This window comes from Rhodnius prolixus, unplaced genomic scaffold (genome assembly GCF_049639745.1).
Source record: "Rhodnius prolixus isolate KJV_2025 unplaced genomic scaffold, Rpr scaffold_11, whole genome shotgun sequence".
Taxonomy (NCBI): domain Eukaryota; kingdom Metazoa; phylum Arthropoda; class Insecta; order Hemiptera; family Reduviidae; genus Rhodnius; species Rhodnius prolixus.
Genome location: NW_027411625.1, coordinates 5,598,149 through 5,624,889, shown reverse-complemented (window position 1 = coordinate 5,624,889; position 26,741 = coordinate 5,598,149). Strand labels below are relative to the sequence as shown.

General features: G+C 36.4%; 1 protein-coding gene across 2 annotated transcripts in view; it reads left to right on the top strand.

The window, feature by feature from the left end:
• side-IV (sidestep IV transmembrane protein) overlaps positions 1–26,741 on the top strand; it is a 141,657-nt gene that overhangs the window by 56,629 nt on the left and 58,287 nt on the right. For both annotated transcript variants that reach the window (XM_074138817.1, XM_074138818.1), the window contains exons 6-7: positions 17,745–17,889; positions 25,685–25,815. In XM_074138817.1, the coding sequence (XP_073994918.1) occupies positions 17,745–17,889; positions 25,685–25,815 (276 nt within the window). The remainder of the gene's footprint in view (positions 1–17,744; positions 17,890–25,684; positions 25,816–26,741) is intronic.

Below are 26,741 nucleotides of genomic sequence, written 5' to 3'. Positions count from 1 at the left end.
TACCAGATATATATATATATATCTCCTTAACAAAACTTACAGTTTAAAAAGTTAAGTATAAGGGTTGATTAAACGCCAAAAGGTACACAAATCAGCAAGTACCCAACATTTCATTCAAGCTTAGTTGATATAATTTAAGTAATTTTGCTGCATTAACTTTTCCTTCACATTTTTTAGACTTTATTAGATGTCACAGACCCTTATGCTGGCCAGTTCGTTCATAATATTATTTTGTTATACTTATGATAAAATGTATATTATATCTTCGTTTTTAAATAGGTACTTTATTTTAACTCTATTCCAAATAATTATTATTCTTCTGATTTATCTTTAATATGCCCTTTATTCTGAAGTTGTCACATCTTATACATGCATGTTAAAGTAGAAAAAGACAAAGTTAGAGTCGGCTACTGTTTAAATTTGAATCACGGAGGATTTAAAACAATATTTCAGACGTGAATTCGTCTAACCGAAATATTCGTGAGCACAAATAACACACAGTTAATAACAAGTAGATTATTCAACAATTATTCATTTCTCAATTGTAATTTAATTTTACTTACAGTAAAATACTGGAATAATTATCTGTCCTAAAAGTATGCAATACTTATTTATTTTATATTACATAACATATATATAACATTGTGAGAAGAACAGCTACATTGAGAGTGTGATTGAAGAAAACTATATTATTTTCTATAAAGCCAGATAATTATTACCTATTATTATAAACGTTTGACTACTACATAAAGTAACAATTACTTTAATCGAAGAATGAACTTAAACAGACGATTTTTATTAAAAATAAAATAATCGAAATCATTGATGTATGTTGGTGTAAGCATTTTTTTAAAAAAGTTTTTAAATTTTGTAGCCTCGTAATTTTTTTTATTTTTTATAACGTTTTCTTTTTAACCTGTAATTAATAGTTTGATTATTATAGATTAATAGATATTACAGTCAATCTACAGTGCTACTTGAACAAATTTTTTGTAGATGAAAATGGCCAGCATAAGGTTCTGTGACATCTAATAAATTCTAAAAAATGTGAAGGAAAAGTTAATGCAGCAAAATTACTTAAATTATATCAACTAAGCTTGAATGAAATGTTGGGTACTTGCTGATTTGTGTACCTTTTGGCGTTTAATCAACCCTTATACTTAACTTTTTAAACTGTAAGTTTTGTTAAGGAGATTTTTGTACCTTTTGGATAGATTTTCATTTTTGTCTATTTTGCTAAGTTACATATCTGCTTTACTGTTTTTTTTAAATTTGGAATAAGCAATTCTAACATTATAACCTGATAAGGTGTTAAGTAGGAACCGTAACTACCACTGGAGAGATCTTTTTAAAGAATGATTATAGTTGCGGTCCCCAAACCATCCTCAATAACAATTTTTTTGAGAAAGCCTTTTTATATAAAATAGGAAGGTATTTGTACGTAAAAAGCAAATTTAAACTGCGATTTCAGACCTTCCTTTTAAGAGGAGTAAGAAAAATAAACGGGCGATTACAGTACTTCTCCCTAAAAGGCAAAGAGGCAAAGATTTTGAATCGAACGACAATTCATTAATGTAAATAGGTTCACCCATTGATAATTTTAACGATTTCAGTACTTCCTCTTAGTAGGTGTAAGAGCATGATGGCACTTCACAGCCATGTAGAGGAGCTTTAATCACTTCTTCGTGCTAAATTTTATCAAAATCGGACAAAGCGTTATAGAAATATTGGTAATAATAGTTTTAGAAACGGCCTTACTTGGGTGGGGCAAACTCCCCTCCATATGAGGCGTAGCGACGAGACTTTTAAAGTGCAAATCTGTACAAAATTTCGATTCGAATGACACTTCATTCATAAAAATCGGTTCACGTGTCGATAATTTGAAACGATTGCTATACTTCCCCTTAACTAGTGTAAGAGCAGATCGCCGCTTTAATGTTACGTAGGGGAGCCCTAACTCTATCATCCTACCAAATTTTATCAAAATCGGGCTAAGATTTACAGAGTAATTAGTAATAATAATTTTGAAGGGGGCCTTACATAAAGGGGGCTAACTCCGCTCTAATTCGGTGTACAGCGTCGAGACCCCCAAAAGGCACATCTATATAAAATTCCGAATCGAATGTCACCTCATTCATGAAAATCGGTTCTCGCGTTTAGGCGCTACGTAGTTTACAAAAAAGGTAACAACAACAACAACAACAACAACAACAACAACAACAAGAAGAAGAACAACAATTTCTGAAAATGCCGTTTTTGCTCATTTTCGGCAACTTTTTTCTCAAAATCTATTAGGTCTGGGGGGTTGCAAAAAAATTACAGTTATAAAGGAGGGTTTGCCCTATATTTTAAAGAAAATTTGGGAATTTTATCTTTTATAGAAAAAGAGAAAAAAATTGTCAAAGTTGGGTGTTTTTTAACGTTACGCTTTTTCGTGCACTTTTTGACGATCAATCCTTATACAACTGTCCTACCGGACAGTTTTAATATATATATATATATATATATATATATTTAAATATGGCGTGATTGCAGTTTTGTTTTTGCCTGGAATTTTTCCAGCATGGGATGAGTTTGAATGCTCCGCTGGAAATTGAAAACTCAATATCCTTAAAGTAGAGATACCTATTTCTTTTTTGAACAGATTTTTCTATTCTCTTCTTCATTTTTTATTTATTTATTTATTTATTTTGGTTCATAAGAACTTGAAAAAAGTTATTCAAAATTCAATTTCATTCCGTTGAAGATCCTATTTAATTTTTGCTTATAAGAAACATCAGCCGCTGTTAGAGCTTTTAAAAGTGCTTTGTAGAAAACTTTATGACTGTGAATAGAATAACAGTAAAAGTCTAGAGGCATAACTCACACATCATTCTCTTATCACAGTAGTAGTAGTATTAGTATTAGTATTAGTAGTAGTAGTGAGAAAGTAGTAAAGTTTTTATTGAAAAATCCAAATACGAAAAAGACATTTCATTATATAAAAATAAATCAAACTTATTACGTCATGGATATCCGCCTGCCAGCGGTTTCGTCTTGAATATAAATCAAATTATACAAAAACAACACATAAATTTTTGTTAAGTGTTCACAAATTTTTTTTTATTGAAAATAATAATAATAATACACAAACAAACTGCACACCAATCAGAACTCAATATAAATTAATTACTTAAGAGAAAGAAATACTAAATTAAACAAATCTCTTTTCACAGTTTGCGTAATTACATTTTTTGGAAATTCACTGTTAGCTGTTAAAAGTAGTTGATTTTAATTATAATAAGTACATATGTTAATTTTAAACGCCACAATTCTCGAAAAAAATGGCTAAAAAATTAATTAAAAAAAAGTCTGTTTTGTATTTTTTTTTTTTTTTAATTTGTGCTTTTATTTAAAATTTAATTCGTATTTTACACCTTCACCCCTCTACCCAAAGTATTCTTCCAAATGTTATAAATCGATTTTGTTTGCCAGTTTTCTCAATCGAAAAAAAAAATTAAAATAAAATCGATTTAGTAAAGTGGCTCTAATAGTAGGCTAATTTTATTCTAATTTAGAATTCTGGTTACATATTTAATTCTCTTCAGTATTTTATAGATAATCAAACCATAAATTGTGTTAAAATGGTTCTTTTGGAGCCCATTAATCTAAAGCCCAGAACTAACTTTAATCGAATTTTCTTCAGAAAATATTTCAAATAGATACTGCTACATATTATTAAAGTAATTAAAGAAAAAGTAATCGCCTAGTTTTTTAGGCGGGGCTTAACATCCAACTACCAATTCAGAGGTGGAAGCACATACTTTACTGTAAACAATATTTTTTCTTACATATAAAAAGTAGTCATAGGCGGGATTCGAACTGGGAATCTCTCATTTACAAAGCCACGCTCTTGACCATTAGACCAACACCCGCCTCAGCCTCCAAATATATAACCTTTCATTTTCTTTTTAAGCTGTCCCAATTTTCAGGTGTCATAGACGAAGGCGACTAGCAAACATACTTGACTAATAATTTCATTCATTAAACATTAAATAAAAAAACTATGGTCCATAACGGGAATCGAACCCACAAACCACAAAAATTTGGAGGGGGCCTTACATAAAGGGGGCTAACTCCTCTCCCATTCGATGTGCAGCGTCGAGATCCCCAAAAGGCACATCTACATAAAAGTCCGAATCGAATGACACCTCATTCATGAAAATCGGTTCACGCGTTTAGGCGGTACGTTGTTTACAAAAAAGGTAACAACAACAACAACAACAATTTTTGAAAAAACCGTTTTTGCTCATTTTCGGCAACTTTTTTCTCAAAATCTATTAGATCTGGGTTGTTGCAAAAAAATTACAGTTATAAAGGAGGGTTTGCCCTATATTTTAAAGAAAAATTGGGAATTTTATCTTTTATAGAAAAAGAGAAAAAAATTGTCAAAGTTGGGTGTTTTTCAACGTTACACTTTTTCGTGCAGTTTTTGACGATCAACCCTTATACAACTGTCCTACCGGACAGTTTTAATAGAACGTTTTAACAGTATAATTTGTTTAGAAAAAAAAGTCATAAAATTGTTTCACCAAGATGTTTTCCTTCCTTCCTTTAAAGGAAGTTTATAATTATTTATAATTTATTTAGTTTGTATTTTATAAAACGTTTTAACAGTATAATTTGTTCATAAAATTGTTAAACAAAAATGTTTTCCTTTCTTCCTTTAAAGGAAGTTAATAATTATTTATAATTTATTTAGTTTGTAATTTAGAAAACGTTTTAACAGTATAATTTGTTCATAAAATTGTTAAACAAAAATGTTTTCCTTTCTTCCTTTAAAGGAAGTTAATAATTATTTATAATTTATTTAGTTTGTATTTTATAAAACGTTTTAACAGTATAATTTGTTCATAAAATTGTTAAACAAAAATGTTTTCCTTCCTTCCTTTAAAGGAAGTTTATAATTATTTATAATTTATTTAGTTTGTATTTTATAAAACGTTTTAACAGTATAATTTGTTCATAAAATTGTTAAACAAAAATGTTTTCCTTTCTTCCTTTAAAGGAAGTTAATAATTATTTATAATTTATTTAGTTTGTAATTTAGAAAACGTTTTAACAGTATAATTTGTTCATAAAATTGTTAAACAAAAATGTTTTCCTTTCTTCCTTTAAAGGAAGTTAATAATTATTTATAATTTATTTAGTTTGCAATTTAGAAAACGTTTTAACAGTATAATTTGTTCAGTAAAAAGAAGTTATAAAACTGCTTAACAAAGATGTTTGATGTTTTCCTTGTAGAGAAGTTAGGTGAAATATCAGCGAAAAGCAGTACTTGCAAGATTCGTGTGAATTGCTGATTGAGTTCTCACTTTGTTCCTTTAATTAACCCCAGCGAAGTTAAGTTAATAGATGATATCGAACGAAGTTAGCCCGGCCGTTTGTCTCTACTCAAACCAGCCCATAAATCTTGCTATTCCGCCATTAGAATAAATGAGACCAATCATTCAATTCCCGGACATGGTCCATATTTATGACAAGCTATTGCCCAGTGAATTGTAGCCGGCCAGAGTCGGTTAAAGAGAATGGAAAGTAAATGGTTATTGCCCGGTTTGATAACTGGTTTTCATTCTGAATTGGCTAGATTTTAGCCGGATCCTGTTCACGCCTCAAAGCTAAAGCAATTGAAACGTTGTTCCATATTCCCAGCAACAATTACGGTTAGATAGATAGAAAACACATTTTATTACAAGCATTTACACAAAAATAATATTGTAGTGCACATAAATTTTATGATAATTGACATCATTAAATAATAGTCAGTCAGAAGATTATGGCTTAAATTGTAGTTCATTCAATCAACAGATTAAAAAAAATAAGAATCTTACGAAAAATACATCCTTAACAAAAAAAACAATAATAATAATCACATAAATATAACTTTTAATTTATACTGAAAAAAGTAATTTATGCAATTTAATATAATGGAAGGGAAGGGATTAGCTACGTTACTACAATACGGTTAGCGTATTGTACTCCCACCGTCTGGCAGGCTGGATGTTAAAAGAGGTCTTAAGGGAGCGTCTTGTAGAGCAGTACAGTGCAGCAGTGTTTAGAGCGGTGTGTTTCTGTTAATTAGTGGGTATAACTGTTTCAGTCGAGTTCAATGCTTGTTGCAGTTTTGTGTTGATGTGCAGTCTGCAGGTCTTTTCGGTCAGTGTGTTGCTAGCTGTAATCTCCAGACTGGGCAGGCTGAATGTTAAAAGAGGATTAAGGAGCGTCTTGTAGAGCAGTACAGTGCAGCAGTGTTTAGAGCGGTGTGTTTCTGTTAATTAGTGGGTATAACTGTTCCAGTCGAGTGTAGTGGTTGTTGCCGTATTGTGTTAATGTGCAGTCTGCAGGTCTTTTCGGTCAGTGTGTTGCTAGCTGTAATCTCCAGACTGGGCTGGCTGGATGTTAAAAGAGGTCTAAGGAGCGTCTTGTAGAGTGCAGCAGTGTTTAGAGCGGTGTCTTTCTGTTAATTAGTGGGTATAACTGTTTCAGTCGAGTGTATGCAGCTTGTTGCAGTTTTTTGTGTTGATGTACAGTCTGCCGGTCCTTTCGTCAGTGTGTTGCTAGCTGTAATCTCCATACCGGGCAGGCTGGATGTTAATAGAGATCTAAGGAGTGTCTTGTAGAGCATTACAGTGCAGCAGTGTTTAGAGCGGTGTGTTTCTGTTAATTAGTGGGTATAACTGTTCCAGTCGAGTGTAGTGCTTGTTGCAGTTTTGTGTTGATGTGCAGTCTGCAGGTCTTTTCGGTCAGTGTGTTGCTAGCTGTAATCTCCAGACTGGGCAGACTGGATGTCAAAAGAGGTCTAAAGAGCGTCTTGTAGAGCAGTTCAGTGCCAGCAGTGTTTAGAGCGGTGTGTTTCTGTTAATTAGTGGGTATAACTGTTTCAGTCGAGTTCAATGCTTGTTGCAGTTTTGTGTTGATGTGCAGTCTGCAGGTCTTTTCGGTCAGTGTGTTGCTAGCTGTAATCTCCAGACTGGGCAGGCTGAATGTTAAAAGAGGATTAAGGAGCGTCTTGTAGAGCAGTACAGTGCAGCAGTGTTTAGAGCGGTGTGTTTCTGTTAATTAGTGGGTATAACTGTTCCAGTCGAGTGTAGTGCTTGTTGCAGTATTGTGTTAATGTGCAGTCTGCAGGTCTTTCGGTCAGTGTGTTGCTAGCTGTAATCTCCAGACTGGGCAGGCTGGATGTTAAAAGAGGTCTAAGGAACGTATTGTAGAGTGCAGCAGTGTTTAGAGCGGTGTCTTTCTGTTAATTAGTGCAGTATAACTGTTTCAGTCGAGTGTAGTGGTTGTTGCAGTTTTGTGTTTATGTGCAGTCTGCAGGTCTTTCGGTCAGTGTGTTGCTAGCTGTAATCTCCAGACTGGGCAGGCTGGATGTTAAAAGAGGTCTAAGGAGCGTCTTGTAGAGTGCAGCAGTGTTTAGAGCGGTGTCTTTCTGTTAATTAGTGCAGTATAACTGTTTCAGTCGAGTGTAGTGGTTGTTGCAGTTTTGTGTTTATGTGCAGTCTGCAGGTCTTTCGGTCAGTGTGTTGCTAGCTGTAATCTCCAGACTGGGCAGGCTGGATGTTAAAAGAGGATTAAGGAGCGTCTTGTAGAGCAGTACAGTGCAGCAGTGTTTAGAGCGGTGTGTTTCTGTTAATTAGTGGGTATAACTGTTCCAGTCGAGTGTAGTGGTTGTTGCAGTTTTGTGTTGATGTGCAGTCTGCAGGTCTTTTCGGTCAGTGTGTTGCTAGCTGTAATCTCCAGACTGGGCAGGCTGAATGTTAAAAGAGGATTAAGGAGCGTCTTGTAGAGCAGTACAGTGCAGCAGTGTTTAGAGCGGTGTGTTTCTGTTAATTAGTGGGTATAACTGTTCCAGTCGAGTGTAGTGCTTGTTGCAGTATTGTGTTAATGTGCAGTCTGCAGGTCTTTCGGTCAGTGTGTTGCTAGCTGTAATCTCCAGACTGGGCAGGCTGGATGTTAAAAGAGGTCTAAGGAACGTATTGTAGAGTGCAGCAGTGTTTAGAGCGGTGTCTTTCTGTTAATTAGTGCAGTATAACTGTTTCAGTCGAGTGTAGTGGTTGTTGCAGTTTTGTGTTTATGTGCAGTCTGCAGGTCTTTCGGTCAGTGTGTTGCTAGCTGTAATCTCCAGACTGGGCAGGCTGGATGTTAAAAGAGGTCTAAGGAGCGTCTTGTAGAGTGCAGCAGTGTTTAGAGCGGTGTCTTTCTGTTAATTAGTGCAGTATAACTGTTTCAGTCGAGTGTAGTGGTTGTTGCAGTTTTGTGTTTATGTGCAGTCTGCAGGTCTTTCGGTCAGTGTGTTGCTAGCTGTAATCTCCAGACTGGGCAGGCTGAATGTTAAAAGAGGATTAAGGAGCGTCTTGTAGAGCAGTACAGTGCAGCAGTGTTTAGAGCGGTGTGTTTCTGTTAATTAGTGGGTATAACTGTTCCAGTCGAGTGTAGTGGTTGTTGCAGTTTTGTGTTGATGTGCAGTCTGCAGGTCTTTTCGGTCAGTGTGTTGCTAGCTGTAATCTCCAGACTGGGCAGGCTGAATGTTAAAAGAGGATTAAGGAGCGTCTTGTAGAGCAGTACAGTGCAGCAGTGTTTAGAGCGGTGTGTTTCTGTTAATTAGTGGGTATAACTGTTTCAGTCGAGTGTAGTGGTTGTTGCAGTTTTGTTGTTGATGTGCAGTCTACAGGTGCATCAAGGATTATGGCCAAGGCAGCGTACTCCTTGATCCTTTTGTTTCTAAGGAATCTCCTGGGCTCAAGAATTTTAATTTAAGAGAAAGATGCATGTGTTATAATCAAGAATTTTTAAATTCAACAGAATTCAAAATCAATTTCCTGTAAAAATTCAAATTGGAAAATTCGATACGACTAAGTACAATTAAGAAAGATAATGTAAAATTACATTTTTAGAATCTGGGTGCCGTAGTAATGATATAAACGCACTTAGGTTTAGAAATACTTCTATTATTCTATACTAAATATTGGAGTCTTGCACAATTCAGCAACTAAGATCAACTAAAAGTTGTTTCATATTCGAATAATCTTGTTATACAAAAGTTCATAATTTAGTTTATAATTGAAACGATTATCACAGCAAATATGTGTTTTCGCTGAAAGTTTCTTAAGTTGATTAAGTTTCAGTTAAATTTCAATCTGGGATGTGTTGAGAGCACATCTATTTCAGCTCGATTACTTTCACAATTGTTTATTCATGTTTTACAATAACAGCGAAAAAGTAAAATAACGCTTACATTTTTTTGACTTTACTTTAAACTTTGCATATTTATTATTAGCTGAGTTGTTAGCGTCTACTAGATCCCGGGTTCGAATCCAGCTGCTGGCTCCTTAGATTTTCTCTTCCTAGGAGCTTCTTACAGCTCACTGACCGGTGAAGGATGGTGTTGTCTGTAACGAGAGAACACTTTCAAAGCCCCTGTTCGCACCGGGCCAATGACCTCTCAGATGTTGTCGCACACATGGTCAAGTTCGAAACTGCTATTACTCTATTAAATCATTTAAATTACATTAACTGTTTTAAAGTTAAGTTTTTAAAGTTTTTTCTACGTGACTTACCTCACTCTTCACAACGACCTCAGCATCCCATTCGTGCAACAACTTGCCAAGAAGAAATGTCGCTAGTTCCAAACTGCACTCACTACTTGCTCTAATCCTCTCGTACTGTCTCTCGCCTCCTCTGACATCCCCCAAAATCCTTCTCGCCGACTGAATTGTCAATGATCCTGAGTCTTCCTTGATTTCTGAAGATGATCGCCATTATTAATTACAACATCCTGTAGAGAGTGTTACCGCTGGGTAATTTCTCTCCTTCTGCTCTTCAAGCACCAATGTATCTTATGTACTTTCTATTTACTTGTTATATATTTATACATATTGTAAATTACTTGATAAATACCTAGATAAAATTATTTATTTAGAGGAAGATTCTCATTGCAGGGGTTCTACACACAATCATGATGTATATACACACCTCAGATACAGAGAGCAGTTGATAACCTGCTGTCCAAACTGACTTGCGAGCCGGAGGAGGCACCTTTGGAGGCACAGTACATGCTGCACAAGCTGCGTAAAGTGCATTATTTGATAAATTAAGGAATTAGTTTGATCCTTTAAATGAAAGAAATTGATCACTTAAATATGTGGCAGGAGGTTTCCAATTTTTTTTAGTAATTAAGCGCAAATCTCCCAAAATTACCAAATAATTATTAAACCTTCTTGTTGGTAACAGAAGTAAAATTAATTTTTAGCCTTTTTGTCTATACTTGTGAAAATCAAAAGCTCTTAACATTTGATTATTGCTTAGAAAATCACTCGGAAAACTGCTTATTTCCCGATATTAAGAAAAATACTACCTTTACTCCTTGGCAATACTTTCAGTAGAAAGGGGATGAAAAAAATACCTAAAAATGACCTATCGCGTGCTCTTCTTTCTCTTTGATAACAAGTTAAAAAAATTGAAATATGATTAATAAATATCCAGATTTTGAAATGGCCTAGCACCTTTAATCTTGAAGAAATCGAATTGCGGTTTCCGGTTTCTTTCAATAACTTTTTATACTCTTTAACATCCGCGGGGTCAACTGCGAACCCTCACTTTTGGACGCGCTTCTGCCGCGTATGCGGGCAGGAATCTAAATCGAGTCACATATTCTGAAACTAGAGGCAACAAATTGTTTCCTCTACCATTTTTTGCTCAGATTAACCGTTTAAGCATGAAATGTATTTGAGCCGTCTTAAAATGAACACCCTGTAAATCACGAAATAAACTTTAAAAATATGCAAATAAATAAACATAAATATGAGATTTAATTAATAATAATATTATTATAATAAAAGAATACAATGCATTCAATTCAGCTATGGAATCAACAATTAATATATTGGCTATGTTACCTTTTGAGCTGGTAGTAAACGTGGTAAGATAGTGACTTCTCGGAGCAGGACTTGTTCCAGATTCTCCTCAGCTTGCATGCTATACAGAATGCACAGAGAGCCAGTTTTAATGCAATGGTAACCTGTTGTAAAATAATAAATAAATTTAAAAAAAAAAAAAAAACTCGAGTGTAAGTAAATCTCTCGTAAGTGTTCACAGTAAATTTCAATTCTCAACAGGTGTTCTGTTTTTGTTCTTTAACAAGTGATTACATTTATGTAGGAGACACTAGGCTTCATTGTTCTTACCACAAGATACTTTATAGCTGGAAATAAAACAGAATTTTGTTCTGAGGGGAGGATGCCGATCTATTCAACCGCTGATTGCCAACCAGTTTCAAACTTTACCAAACAATGCTTGCCAACCGTCCCCATTAAAGGAAGCGCATTCACCTGTCAGTCGCGATATCAGCTAAACCAACTATAGATGAAATTTCCGTCACTGCCCGGCCACTCTATCTCCTCCATAATATAGGTGACAGATTTTTTTCCTTTAGCACCACCCTTTTATATCCCATGAGAAATAACAACCAACTTCTCATATTAATTTACTCCTATTTTATGCATGCTCTTACATCGCGTTATTATAGGGTAGTATTTGCAAACTTTGATTTCATATTTTCGAAATTGAAAAATGATTTTTTTTTTGTTTTAACCCTTTGTACTGATTATGGGTGAGGCACGTGAATTAAATTCCTATACTTGGAGCCAAAATTGGCTGATTTTGATTCTCTATGTTTATAAGAATTACGCATCTTATTTCATGATTGCTAAAGATATGTATGAAGAGGTTAATTTCTTTAGATCGCAACCCAAGTAATAATTTCAAATACAATTGGTACTCGATGAAGAATTTCGACAACAAAGTACGCGGACGCAGCCCCTAGGTGTTAGAGCTAAACGCCTCATGGAATCGGCGAGTCTGGAATTTTGTCCTGTAGAGGGGTGGGGGTTTAGCAACTCCCCTCCCTGGCTAATGACTCCTGCTTGCGTCCGTTTGGATCTGACAATATGTAAGAAAAACGAAACATCTCCCATTGTCTATCGACAGAAATTACTTGAGATATTAAATTATTACTACGATCACCGACCTATCTTCACAGATGGGTCGAAGATAGACAATGGTGTAGGATGTGCCGTGTACACGGAGGGCGTTACCCTGCAGTGGACACTCCCTCCATACGCCACAGTATTCACGGCAGAAGTGTACGCGATTTGCCAGGCCCTGAAATTAATTATTGAAAAGAAGTATAATAAAGTATTAATATTGTCAGATTTCTTAAGTACTTTGATGGCTCTCCGGGATATATTCTCAGCTGATCCAATGATTATTAATATCAATAATATGTTGCACCAACTACGCACATATGGACAGAGGGTGACATTCGCATGGGTGCCAGGCCACATTGGCGTATCTGGGAACGAAAAGGCGGATCAGGCGGCAAGAAGTGCCGCCTCTAATCAAATACAAAGTGTCATCCCTGTTCGACCCACTGATCTAAAAGCTCACATTAAAGAAAACATAATTAGAAAATGGCAGCATCAGTGGGACTACGTAAATGAAAAATTGAAAGATATTGAACCACGGGTGCAACGTTCAGCAGCTGAGAATCTCCCGCGGCGAGAATCGGTAATAATTACGAGGCTGAGGATTGGACACACTCGAGTGACCCATGGGCATCTTCTCATTGGGGCTAGAAGACCTAGGTGCTCATGGTGCAATGAAAGGCTGACTGTGGCACATGTGTTGGAAGAGTGCCAGACCCTGCGTCAACATAGAGCTCAAGCAGGTCTGCCAGATGATTTGCGTGCAGTGCTAGAAATAGGGTCTTCCCACAAAAAAAGGCTATTTGCATTTTTGAAGAAAATTCAACTTTATCATAAAATTTAGGATTAGGTTATCTAATAGTTAGGTTAGCTAATAGGTTAGTTTAACAAAGGGGGAGAGGAATATCGAGTACTCTCCCCTCTGGATGGACGATGTATGAATGTATTAGAAGTCATGAATGTATTTATCAGCGTGAGAGTATTTATCATCGTGAGTGTATTTATCAGCGTGAGTGTATTTATCAGCGTGAGTGTATTTATCAGCGAGAGTGTATTTATAAGCGTAAATGTATTTATAAGCATGAATGTTTTAATTAAGAAGAATGTAGGTATAAGTGAGTGTATATATTGTACATATTGCTAGGCTTAGTGTATTGTAAGGGGTGTAGGAATATTTATAAGAGTACTACACCCCAAAGTTTCAAAACTGATAGCTAGGATAGTTTGGTTAAGGATATAAATGCAAATAGCCTTTAGGTGGTGAATAAAACTGAGATGAGACAAATGAGTTGGGTAAGAAGAGGATGGCACTACTGGGTACCCGCACTCCCTCTTGTCGGCTGGGCCGATAACTTATGAAGGGAAGTGTGGACCTAGGTCGGATTACCCGGGGCTCCGCCATGCCTCACTGGTGAGATATTGGTAGGACGCTAATCGGGTGGAGAGACATGTGCCATCCTAGTTCGAGAAAAGAACACAGCTCTAGGGGCGCTAATGACCATAGTCGTCGATGCGCCCAAAAAAAAAAAAAACAATTGGTACTCCCAGTTGAAATATAATTTGAATCGTTTTGGTGCTCAACATTTTCTTGAACCTGGTAAGTAACTCCTGTCAGACTAAAGACATTTCTAATATTTTGGAAAAAGTAAGAAACCACAATCTCTCAGTTGACATATCTTCTAACTCTAAACTCTGGTTTTCATCCTCTATATAGGAAAGTCAGTAACTTGGGTAAAAGAGAATGGTATTTAGAATATAGAGGTAGCATTCTGAAGCAGAGGATTGTAAGTCAACTGAAGCTAGGCCATCCTGATAATTGTCTTGTGATCTTTAAAGGCAGTCTTTTCAGATTCAATGTGGACAACAATCACTGTATCTGCTGTAATTTAGGTGCCCCAGACACTTTACACCACTTTCTGGTTGGTATGCCCATCATTTAGATCTGCCAGGAACGAATACTTACCAGAATTTATTAAAGTTAAGCGCGATAACGAAGAAAATTTACTTAATTTATTAGTAATTGACAGTCTCACTAAATTTAATCTGCTTTAAAAATTAGAGAATTCATTATTAATATTGAAAACTAAAAAGCATTTTGTTATTTTTCTTTATAAATTTTAGTTCTTTTAGTTGTCTTTTATTTTGTATATTTTGTCTTTTATTTTGTCTTTAGTTTTTTATCTTTTATGTAAGAAATCATTTTTGGTTTTCAGTTATTTTATGTTAAGTAATAATTTTGTACCAATACTCCATTTGTATAGGTTAGTACCCTGAGAACAAATAAAAATTATACTTATACGCATCTTATTTCGTTTGATACTTGCGTGTCTCACTAACGCACCAAAATTACAAATTACTGTGCCAGTCACATTGTTACGAGGGTCGTTTGAAAAGTCCGTGCAAAAATAAAAACTACTTAATTTTTTGGGGTAAACCTTTTTTATTTTTCAACATAGTCTCCTTTTAGGCTTATACACTTCGCCCAACACTGCTCTAGTTTGTTGATCCCTTCCGAATAATAGGATTTGTCCAAGTCTGAAAAATAGCCATTCGTTTCTGCAATCACCTCCTCGTTTGAATAAAATCTTTTTCCCGCCAGCCATTTCTTCATATTGGGGAACAAATAGTAGTCCGAGGGAGCCAAGTCTGGAGAATAGCGGGGATGTGAAACGAGTTGGAACCCTATTTCCATTAATTTTGCGACCACAACTGCTGAGGTGTGAGCTGGTGCGTTGTCGTGATGGAAAAGGACTTTTTTGTGGGCCAATCGTGGGCGTTTTTCTTGCAGCTCGGTTTTCAAACGGTCCAATAACGTTGAATAATATGCACCTGTAATAGTTTTACCCTTTTCCAGATAGTCGATGAGGATTATTCCTTGCGAATCCCAAAAGACAGTCGCCATAATCTTTCCGGCCGAAGGAACGGTCTTCGCCTTTTTTGGCGCAGATTCCCCCTTGGTAACCCATTGTTTAGATTGTTCTTTGGTCTCAGGAGTGTAGTGATGTATCTATGTTTCATCCACAGTGACGAAACGACGCCTAAAGTCCTGCGGATTCTTCTGGAACAGCTGCAAACCGTCCTTGCAACACTTCACACGATTTCGTTTTTGGTCAAGCGTGAGCAATCGCGGCACCCATCTTGCGGATAGCTTTGTCATGTCCAAATGTTGATGCAAAATATTATGTACCCGTTCATTCGAGATGCCCACAGCACTAGCAATCTCACGCACCTTCACTCTTCTGTCATCCATCACCATATCATGGATTTTATCAATGATTTCTGGAGTAGTAACCTTAACAGGGCGTCCAGAACGTTCAGCGTCACTTGTGCCCATATGGCCTCTCCGAAAATTTTGAAACCACTTATAAACTGTTCTAATCGAAGGTGCAGAGTCACCATAATGTTTATCAAGCTTCTCTTTAGTCTCCTGAGGCGTTTTGCCTTTCATAAAGTAGTGTTTAATCAACACACGAAATTCTTTTTCGTCCATTTTTTGAAAATCACTCGACTTCCTCGATTCAAACGAATGCCAAACACAAAGAAATAGACCGATCTGACTGAAACTTGGTGTGTGTTCTTCCAAGAGATGCTACTAACTAAACATAACCTCGATACGCGCCAGTGGTGCTATCTCTTTGACTTTGCACGGACTTTTCAAACGACCCTCGTACTTGTTAAACCTTAAGATGAGACTAATTTACGAAGATCATTTACCTCTGGTAAGGGAAAATATAATCAATTCTAATCCCATTATTCTATTAGACAATAGAACGGCTTTTAATTAGGGATATAGAATCTATAGGCCTGCCATGTTGTAATTTTGGCCGTTTATTGTAGGTCAAATTCAGTCTGTTTGTTGTTTATATTGTTGAAGCTGAAGTATAAATAATAGCTTTAATTTCGGCGTAGAAAAAAATTGAACGCAGTGTTGTGGCAGTGCTTACTGTGTATTTATCAGTAATATACGTAGACATGAATGAAACGTATTAGTAGCGGCACATGTTCACACAATCTCCAATTATGATAAATCAAATACCAAATTTTCGTAATATTTCCTCATAATGTTATTCTAAACACTCAATAAAACCATTATTTCAACAATATTGGTTAAAAAAACAACGAGGAAATTTGAGAAACTAAATGAAATTGAGTGAAAAAAAGAATTTTGAATTAAGCGCACCCATATCCTGTATCTGGTTGCAGTAATAGTGCAACCAATCAAATGTATCCCGCTTGGATGATTACGGTTCCCTCACTACGAAAGAAGAGTATTTTTTTTTTTGGTTAGTTTAAATATTTTTTCGATTGTGTTGAGCCTTTTTAAAGTACACAAAGATGTTTTTAAAATTTTGAGTTTAAAAAAATATACAGTGGAACCTCTCAATAACGGACACTGGCGGGGGAAAGCAAAGTGGCCGCTGTTTGGAGGTGGTCGTTAGAAGGAGGTAGGCAAGCAGCAGGTTTTTTTTCCAAACATCTATTTAAAAATTGTTTATTATTAATAGATTTAAAAACGTACATAATTGCATAATTATTGCAGCTATATGATATGCATCAAATTTTTCTTAATTATCCAAAAAATTTATGAAAAAACTACCATATTATTGTCCGTTATTGAGAGGTTCCACTGTATATTTTTTTAATAAGGTTTATAATAATCATCACATTTATTCATAACAATAATAATTATTAATGAAGATAATTTATGGTAAAATTATCTTCATACTATCATCTCTTATTAGAAAAATAGAACAAACCTTTCGGCGAGTTGACGATGGCTCGATTTGGTTTTTGCAAAATCTTCTAACACATTTATTTTCTCTTCTAGAGTTAACCACTTTCGTTTGAGAGACATATCGGGAAAAATGATATTGTTCGTCCAAAGTAATATTGAAAAATGATTAAAATGGTCCAAGATGTATGGAGCTTATACAGGAAACTTTAGGAAAAACCAGAAAAAAAAAAAAAACTTGAGAGGGGATAATTATTTTGATCACCGCGTCAAAGGAACTTTTAAGAATAAGGTGGTCGTTGGTGGGAGGTGAAGCATATAATCCGTTCCCCAAAATCAATGCCCCGCGGTCGTTATGTAGAGTTAGACGGAGGTTCTTTTATACAAGAAAGTTTATAGGAGTAAAACGGGGAAAATCCAAAAACTGTCCGTAAATGGAGGTGGTCGCTAGTGAGAGTGTCCTTTATATCTCGACATATATATCTTTATGTATGTGCTCGACTGTATATATCAAACTGAAGTGCCTCATTTTTCTATTCAATGAATTGTTAACTTTTTTTGAGTCTCTCCGTCTCGGAAATGAGTCTTTAAATTTACTTATAAAACTTTTTAAATTCACTAAAATTTATAGTTTTTAAATTGAATTACAAATTCAGTTTAGGGGGCAGTTCCAGAAAGAGTTTGGGGATAAGCTTTCTTGTAAGGTTAAATTTTTAGTGTAAGGTACGGATTTACAAAATGATAATGTTCGAATTAAAACTTGACTGAAACGTTTTTAGAATTTGAAGAATATTTGTAAGTTAGAAACTTGAGCATAGCAGTAAGAAAAATTGATCTGAGTTAACTCATCAGATGTTTCTTTTAATTTGTAGAGTAACAGCTTTGATTTTGCTGGATGTGCCGAACAAGTGGGGAATTTCTTCATTAATTAACACCTAATATCTTTTTTGGTAGAACGGGTTAAACACGAAGCTGTTAAAAATCTGTTGCAGGTGACCGACAAAGGCAATCAAAGTGTTAGCATCCTCTCCTTCACACCGGTCATCGATGACGATGGTAAACATCTTACCTGTAGAGCTGAGAATCCCTGGATACCTGATTCAGCAATGGAGGCTAGATGGAAATTGGATGTCCATTGTAAGTATTAAATTATATTGTTCTTTAAATTTATAATTCATGTTTCAATCAGTAAATATATAGATTAGATTAAAATAGCGGGGCGAGATCTATGCCCCACGGCACCGCAGCCACAAATGGCTTATTGTGCCATACCCTTTTTGGATCTAGTTGACGAAACCTCCCCTACTAAAGAGGTTGAGGACTTTCCCTACTAGTTCTTTTTGCGCTACTATCTCCTTTGGTCTCAACGATCTAAAGGTTTCATTGTGCAATCGAACAACAAGTGAGAGGCCGTTTCCTCCTCTTCCTAACCACAATCTGCAACGAGCTAATAAGCCCCACCTTGCGCAGATGCTTCCTGAACCTACCGTAACCCCGTGAATAGGCCTGTGATCAGAGTAATCTGCTTTCTACCCTAGCACAGAGTCAGTTACTAATATAAAGGGTGTTCATTTTAAGACGGCTCAAATGCATTTCAAGCTAAAACGGTTAATCTGAGCAAAAAATGGTAGAGGAAACAATTTGTTGCCCGTCACCGCTAGTTTCAGAATAAGGTGCCTCCTCTGCCAGGAGGTTAGCCAGGAGGTTATCAACTGCTCTCTGTATCTGAGGAGGCACCTTTGAAGGCATAGTACATGCTGCACAAGTTGAGTAAAGTGTATTATTTCATAAATTAAGGAATAAGTTTGATCCTTTACATGAAAAATATTGATCACTTAAATATGTGGCAGGAGGTTTCCAATTTTTTTGGTAATTAAACGCAACTCTCCCAAAATTACCAAATAATTATTAAACCTTCTTGTTTGTAACAGATGTAAAATTAATTTTTGGCCATTTTGTGTATGCTTGAGAACATCTAAAGCTCTTAACATTTGATTTTTCTTAGAAAAATCATTCGGAAAACGACTTATTTCCCGATATTAAGAAAAATGCTAGCTTTACTGCCTTGGCAATATTTTTAGTAGAAAGGAGATGAAAAAATACATAAAAATGACCTATCGCGAGCACTTCTTTCTCTTTGATAACAAGTTAAAAAATTGAAATATGATTAATAAATATCCAGATTTTGAAATGGCCTAGCACCTTTAATTTTGAAGATATCGAATTGCGGTTTCCGGTTTCTTTCATAACTTTTTATACTCTTTAAAACTGTGTATATGAAAATGGGGGTCAAGTCACATATTCTGAAACTAGAGGTGCCCGCAACAAATTTTTCCTCTACCATTTTTCGCTCAGATCAACCGTTTAAGCATGAAATGCATTTGAGCCGTCTTAAAATGAACATCCTGTATATATAATTACTTTATTATAATAACTTGAAGACTATTGGATTAGTGAGAGGCTAGAAGTGGACTAGCCACTGAATATTCCATTTATTGTTGAACGTAGTTATTTTTTAATTACCTAAGAGATGTCGTGAACGGAGACGAAAAGCTAACATACTTTACTTAATTTTTTTCATTTAAACACACTAGACAATACCAGAATCGAACCCAAATATTACATCTTTTAGGTTTGCGGCTCGCTACTATAACCGCTTGGCTTTCGTGGCGTCTATTTATAGAGAGTTAGTTCTACCTTATCTGAATAACACGCACCTAATAAACAACTTAATATGATTTATTAAAACTAACATAAAGTTATCTTAGCAATAAAGTAATTTATATACACACTAATTACTAATCATACTTAATTTACTTAACGAAATAAATTTAAATAATTATGGCGCAGAAGGTAAATGCTATTTTGGATTTGTCTTGACATTACGTTACGGGTCACCTATGCAGTTTTATTCTTATTGTAGTACACTTAAAAAAAAATAAAATAAAATGAATAAGCCATCAGAAATGCTTGGATGTAGCATGTGACAAATTGTTCTATCAGAAATTGGCTGAAATGTTGTAATAGTTAGCGATGTTAATCAGTCGAAAAAGTTCAGTAAGTTAGATGGAAATGAAGTATTGTAGGCACCGAGTTAAAACTAAAGCAAGTTGTTGAAGTTAATTCTGAAGCAAGCTGTTGAAGTTAATATTGCAACAATTTACTGAAGTTAATACTGAAGAAAGTTACTGAAGTTAATACTGAAGCAACTTGCTGAAGTTAATTCTGAAGCAACTTGCTGAAGTTAATTCTGAAGCAAGTTACTAAAGTTAATACTGAAGCAACTTGCTGAAGTTAATACTGAAGCATGTTATTGAAGTTAATACTGAAACAAGACAATTAGTAGAATTAAAGGAGGAAAGCTCATTTATCATTCATTGAATTCCTTTATTGAATGGAAGACCGTCCCTGATCAATTCACAAACGTTTTGAAGTCCGTAACCTAATCTCTGCCCTAATTGTGCTCCTGAACTTAGTATGTCGAGTCCATCTACCTCTGCAGACGGATCTGAACAACTCAATCAAAGAACCTTCAACCCAAATTTTAAATTTTAGTAAAGTATTAAGCGATTGGAGCAGGAAAATACTCAATTATTGATTAGGAAATGAGTATCTTAAAAGTGAGTACATAGAGTGAGTTGGATCTATGTTTAACGACAAAACTTACCAGAGTAAGAAAAGGTTCTGCTTTTACAATAATCCAGCATAATCTAGCCAGCCAAGATTTAGGAGCATAACTCAACCCTACCTCACATGAGCTGTGTTGGGGATAGCTAGTTAACAAGAAAGGCTGAAGAGGAAGGATTTAGTAGAATGAAAGGACATTCCAGCGGATCTACCGCTAGAAGCTAAATTAGATTAGATTGTACAAGGGTTGGCCAAAAAGCCCTAGGCCACCGCAACCCTAAAGGGTCTGTTGCGGCAGAGTTGTGGCATCCGAAGTCAAACTAACACCTTGTTCTATTCGCTACCATCTTCCTAAATTACCATCATTCATTTCAGCCAATCATAAATCGTAGTTCAATTAGCCTCTGGTATTTGCTCATTTTTTTTTTTATAAAAATATAAGTTTAATCTAATATATTCGTGTTTTCTTGAATTTTACGTTAACATTGCCTTATTTTCTATTTTTTCATAGTTTTTCCTTCATCATTCCTCCAACCAATGTGTCTCCTAACATAGGACGTGTTGTGATTGCTAGAAAACAACGTGTCCATATCCTCTTATACCTGCAGTAGCTGCTATACCCATCTCTCCACTTAGTCTGAAGAAAATTTTATCAACTACGTAATGTTTATAAATAATATTGTAACTGGGTGCTTCTAACTTTAGATTATTTCGTTTTATTTTCAAATGATGTTTATAATTATCCTGTCAATTTTTCATCAGCATCTAAAGACTACGTCGATTTCTCCTGTAAGCAAAAGCAAAAATTAAGTCGCCGACCTTTGAAAAGTGCTTACATATTTAATGCAGTACCAGACGGATTTTTAACTGATTTTAAGATGTAGACTTTACGATGAAGTTTCAAAAATGAATTTTTAATTTAAAATTAAAAGCTAACATAAAAAGAAATTATATATGGCATAGGGAGGATGCTTTTTGGCACTAAACGTATAGTGTATTTTTTATTCTTGCTCTCGCTCCTTGTACATGGAGGTATAGCGATCGTGTGTATTATCAGAAAATTATATTTCCCAATGTTTTGTCGAAAATTAAAACAAATAAATAAACTCATGGTTGGATCTAATGATGCCTAGAAACAGCATTGTAGTTAGTAGCAAGTCACGCTTGTTTTCATTCATTTTTGACTGAATTTTTCTTCTTCTTTTTTAATTTTCAACAACAGACGTTGTCATCCATTTTGGTGTAGTGAACGCTGAATTCTAAATATCTCCCAATCAACTTTACAAAATATTTGAAGTTTAACAAATTCACATTTCTTACCTGTGCAGTTCCCTTTAGTCTTTAAAGGTACAAAGCATCGCTTTGTTTAGTTACTAATAACTAACTACGAGGGTCGTTTGAAAAGTCCGTGCAAAGTCAGAGAGATAGCACCACTGGCGCGTATCGAGGTTGTTTAGTTAGTAGCATCTCTTGGAAGAACACACACCAAGTTTCAGCCAGATCGGTCTATTTCTTTGTGTTTGGCATTCGTTTGAATCGAGGAAGTCGAGTGATTTTCAAAAAATGGACGAAAAAGAATTTCATGTGTTGATTAAACACTACTTTATGAAAGGCAAAACGCCTGAGGAGACTAAAGAGAAGTTTGATAAACATTATGGTGACTCTGCACCTTCGATTAGAACAGTTTATAAGTGGTTTCAAAATTTTCGGAGTGACCATATGGGCACAAGTGACGCTGAACGTTCTGGACGCCCTGTTGAGGTTACTACTCCAGAAATCATTGATAAAATCCATGATATGGTGATGGATGACAGAAGAGTGAAGGTGCGTGAGATTGCTAGTGCTGTGGGCATCTCGAATGAACGGGTACATAATATTTTGCATCAACATTTGGACATGACAAAGCTATCCGCAAGATGGGTGCCGCGATTGCTCACGCTTGACCAAAAACGAAATCGTGTGAAGTGTTGCAAGGACGGTTTGCAGCTGTTCCAGAAGAATCCGCAGGACTTTAAGCGTCGTTTCGTCACTATGGATGAAACATGGATACATCACTACACTCCTGAGACCAAAGAACAATCTAAACAATGGGTTACCAAGGGGGAATCTGAGCCAAAAAAGGCGAAGACCGTTCCTTCGGCCGGAAAGATTATGGCGACTGTCTTTTGAGATTCGCAAGGAATAATCCTCATCGACTATCTGGAAAATGGTAAAACTATTACAGGTGCATATTATTCATCGTTATTGGACCGTTTGAAAACCGAGCTGCAAGAAAGACGCCCACGATTGGCCCACAAAAAAGTCCTTTTCCATCACGACAACGCACCAGCTCACACCTCAGCAGTTGTGGTCGCAAAATTAATGGAAATAGGGTTCCAACTCGTTTCACATCCCCCCTATTCTCCAGACTTGGCTCCCTCGGACTACTATTTGTTCCCCAATATGAAGAAATGGCTGACGGGAAAAAGATTTTATTCAAACGAGGAGGTGATTGCAGAAACGAATGGCTATTTTTCAGACTTGGACAAATCCTATTATTCGGAAGGGATCAACAAACTAGAGCAGCGTTGGACGAAGTGTATAAGCCTAAAAGGAGACTATGTTGAAAATAAAAAAGGTTTACCCCAAAAAATTAAGTAGTTTTTATTTTTGCACGGACTTTTCAAACGACCCTCGTAATAATAATATCTTTATTAGGCCAATTTGGGAAAATAAACAAAACATGAACATTAATAACACCTCAAAGATAATACTCTTGGTTAAAAACCATCAGAGAAAACTCTTATAACTACATACACTTAAGCATACAAATCATGCTCTAATTGAAAAAAAGTAAATAAATAATTTTTGTATTAAGTTCTCTACGAAGAGAACGGAGGCTAGGATTTTACGAAATGCCTCCTGCACTTGTCCAGACTATTGTGGATTGCTGCTTTATAGTATAATGATCCTGAGGGATGGCTTTCGGCTATCTTCGGAAGTTGTCGGAGAAATGAGGCTCTTGATTTAACCACACATGAGATTTTGAGCTGAAAAACTTAATTATTCACTTAATTTGTCCAAAGGGAAAACACTTAACTAAAGTGGTATCAAAAAGGAAAATTCGTTCTGAAATCAGGAAAAATGCTATACTGATTTCTCGCATTATTTGTGTGTATTTTATTTGATGTGTTAGCTATTATTCGCGTTATGACAGATAATCGTGACTGTAATTATATTACATTATTATACTCTGCAGGTCTTTTCGCCAGTGTGTGTTGCTAGCTGTAATCTCCAGACTGGGCAGGCTGGATGTTAAAAGAGGTCTAAGGAGAGCGTCTTGTAGAGCACTACAGTGCCAGCAATGTTTAGAGCGGTGTGTTTCTGTTAATTAGTGGGTACAACTGTTTCAGTCGAGTCTATGCTTGTTGCAGTTTTGTGTTGATGTGCAGTCTGCAGGTCAATTCAGTCAGTGTGTTGCTAGCTGTAATCCAGACTGGGCAGGCTGGATGTTAAAAGAGGACTAAGGAGCGTCTTGTAGACCAGCACAGTGCCAGCAGTGTTTAGAGCGGTGTGCTTCTGTTAATTAGTGGGTATAACTGTTTCAGTCGAGTGTATGCTTGTCTGCAGGTCTTTTCGGTCAGTGTGTTGCTAGCTGTAATCTAGACTGGGCAGGCTGGATGTTAAAAGAGGACTAAGGAGCGTCTTGTAGACCAGCACAGTGCCAGCAGTGTTTAGAGCGGTGTGCTTCTGTTAATTAGTGGGTATAACTGTTTCAGTCGAGTGTATGCTTGTCTGCAGGTCTTTTCGGTCAGTGTGTTGCTAGCTGTAATCCAGACTGGGCAGGCTGGATGTTAAAAGAGGTCTAAGGAGCGTCTTGTAGAGTGCAGCAATGTTTAGAGCGGTGTGTTTCTGTTAATTAGTGGGTACAACTGTTTCAGTCGAGTCTATGCTTGTTGCAGTTTTGTGTTGATGTGCAGTCTGCAGGTCTTTTCAGTCAGTGTGTTGCTAGCTGTAATCCAGACTGGGCAGGCTGGATGTTAAAAGAGGACTAAGGAGTGTCTTGGTAGAGCAGTACAGTGCAGCTGTGTTTAGAGCGGTGTGTTTCTGTTAATTAGTGAGTATAACAGTTTCAGTCGAGTGTATGCTTGTTGCAGTTTTGTTGTTGATGTGCAGTCTGCAGGGTACAGTGTGTTGCTAGCTGTAATCTCCAGACTGGGCAGGCTGGATGTTAGAAGAGGTCTAAGGAGCGTCTTGTAGAGCAGTACAGTGCCAGCAGTGTTTAGAGCGGTGTGTTTCTGTTAATTAGTGGGTATAACTGTTTCAGTCGAGTTTAATGCTTGTTGCAGTTTTGTTGTTTATGTGCAGTCTGCAGGCTACAGTGTGTTGCTAGCTGTAATCTCCAGACTGGGCAGGCTGGATGTTAAAAGAGGTCTAAGGAGCGTCTTGTAGAGCAGTACAGTGCCAGCAGTGTTTAGAGCGGTGTGTGTCTGTTAATTAGTGGGAATAACTGTTTCAGTCGAGTGTTTGCTTGTTGCAGTTTTGTTGTTGATGTGCAGTCTGCAGGCTACAGTGTGTTGCTAGCTGTAATCTCCAGACTGGGCAGGCTGGATGTTAGAAGAGGTCTAAGGAGCGTCTTGTAGAGCAGTACAGTGCCAGCAGTGTTTAGAGCGGTGTGTTTCTGTTAATTAGTGGGTATAACTGTTTCAGTCGAGTGTAATGCTTGTTGCAGTTTTGTTGTTTATGTGCAGTCTGCAGGCTACAGTGTGTTGCTAGCTGTAATCTCCAGACTGGGCAGGCTGGATGTTAAAAGAGGTCTAAGGAGCGTCTTGTAGAGCAGTACAGTGCCAGCAGTGTTTAGAGCGGTGTGTGTCTGTTAATTAGTGGGAATAACTGTTTCAGTCGAGTGTTTGCTTGTTGCAGTTTTGTTGTTGATGTGCAGTCTGCAGGCTACAGTGTGTTGCTAGCTGTAATCTCCAGACTGGGCAGGCTGGATGTTAAAAGAGGTCTAAGGAGCGTCTTATAGAGCAGAACTGTGCCAGCAGTGTTTAGAGCGGTGTGTTTCTGTTAATTAGTGGGTATAACTGTTTCATTCGAGTGTATGCTTGTTGCAGTTTTGTTGTTTATGTGCAGTCTGCAGGCTACAATGTGTTGCTAGCTGTAATCTCCAGACTGGGCAGGCTGGATGGTGGTCTAAGAAGTGTCTTGTACAGAATCTCCCCTTATTTTCATTTATCTGTTTAATACAATAATTAGAATAGTGGGATATCATAAAATTCTTATTTAACGGCTTTGACCAATAAAAATGGTTTCATTTTCTGCCTAGACATGCCAGTAGTTACATTAAAAATGGGCTCAACACTCAACCCAGATGATATCAAGGAAGGAGACGATGTCTACTTTGAATGTAATATCCGAGCCAACCCGAAAGCCTATCGCCTTGCATGGTTCCACAACGTAAGTAGCCATTTATTTACTTGTGATGAAATTATATTGCACTTTAAATACATTATAAATAGAACTTAAAACAGATTTCTTCAATTTAGGGCATATTTATGCCGAACGTATCGATATAAATCGGTTCTTTTATTTGTCGTCCGCAGTTAATTGGTATCTGAGGCCAAACAATGAGAAAGAATTTAGCACAATGTCAGTTATATCAATACAATATTTATATTCGCATGAATTTTAAGTATAAGGGTGCATATTCCGCTTGGAGTGACGCCAACCTTACTTCCGTTTCTCTTACGAGCTAATCAGCCTTTGTATAGTTTCCTGAATTTGGTTATTTTGAAGTAGGGTATGCACCCATACCTTGTAGCTGATGACTGTCCAACAACGGACTATTCACTCACCCTGAGACGGTGAAAGACAATGTACCAATATTCTTTTTGGCTCTTGTAACTCTGGCCAGAGAGATGTGTCTACGCACTTACTATTATGACCTACATCTAACGTATACTTAGCTGACTGGCTAACTGTTAACAGACTGACTGAGGGCGACACGGAGGCCCTTGTTAAGGGTACGAGCTAAGCCGTTCGTCCTACTTCGCACCATCTTTCACGCTGGCCGCAGAAGTACAGTTCTTCCAGATTACAATTGCTGTTGCGTGATATTACATTATTATACACATCATAAATTATTAGTTAGGGATAAGTGGCAAATATCTGTTGTCTTAAATTATAAAAGTTGACATAATAAAATTATTTTCAATAAACTAACTCGATAAGGAAGGGATTAGCTATGCGGTTAGCGTATTGGATTCCCACGCTGAGGTCCCGGGTTCGAATCCAGCTGCTGACCCTTAGATTTTCTCCTCCTAGTAGCTTCTTACAGCTCACTTTCCGGTGATTGACAGTGTTGTTTGTAACGAGAGAACACT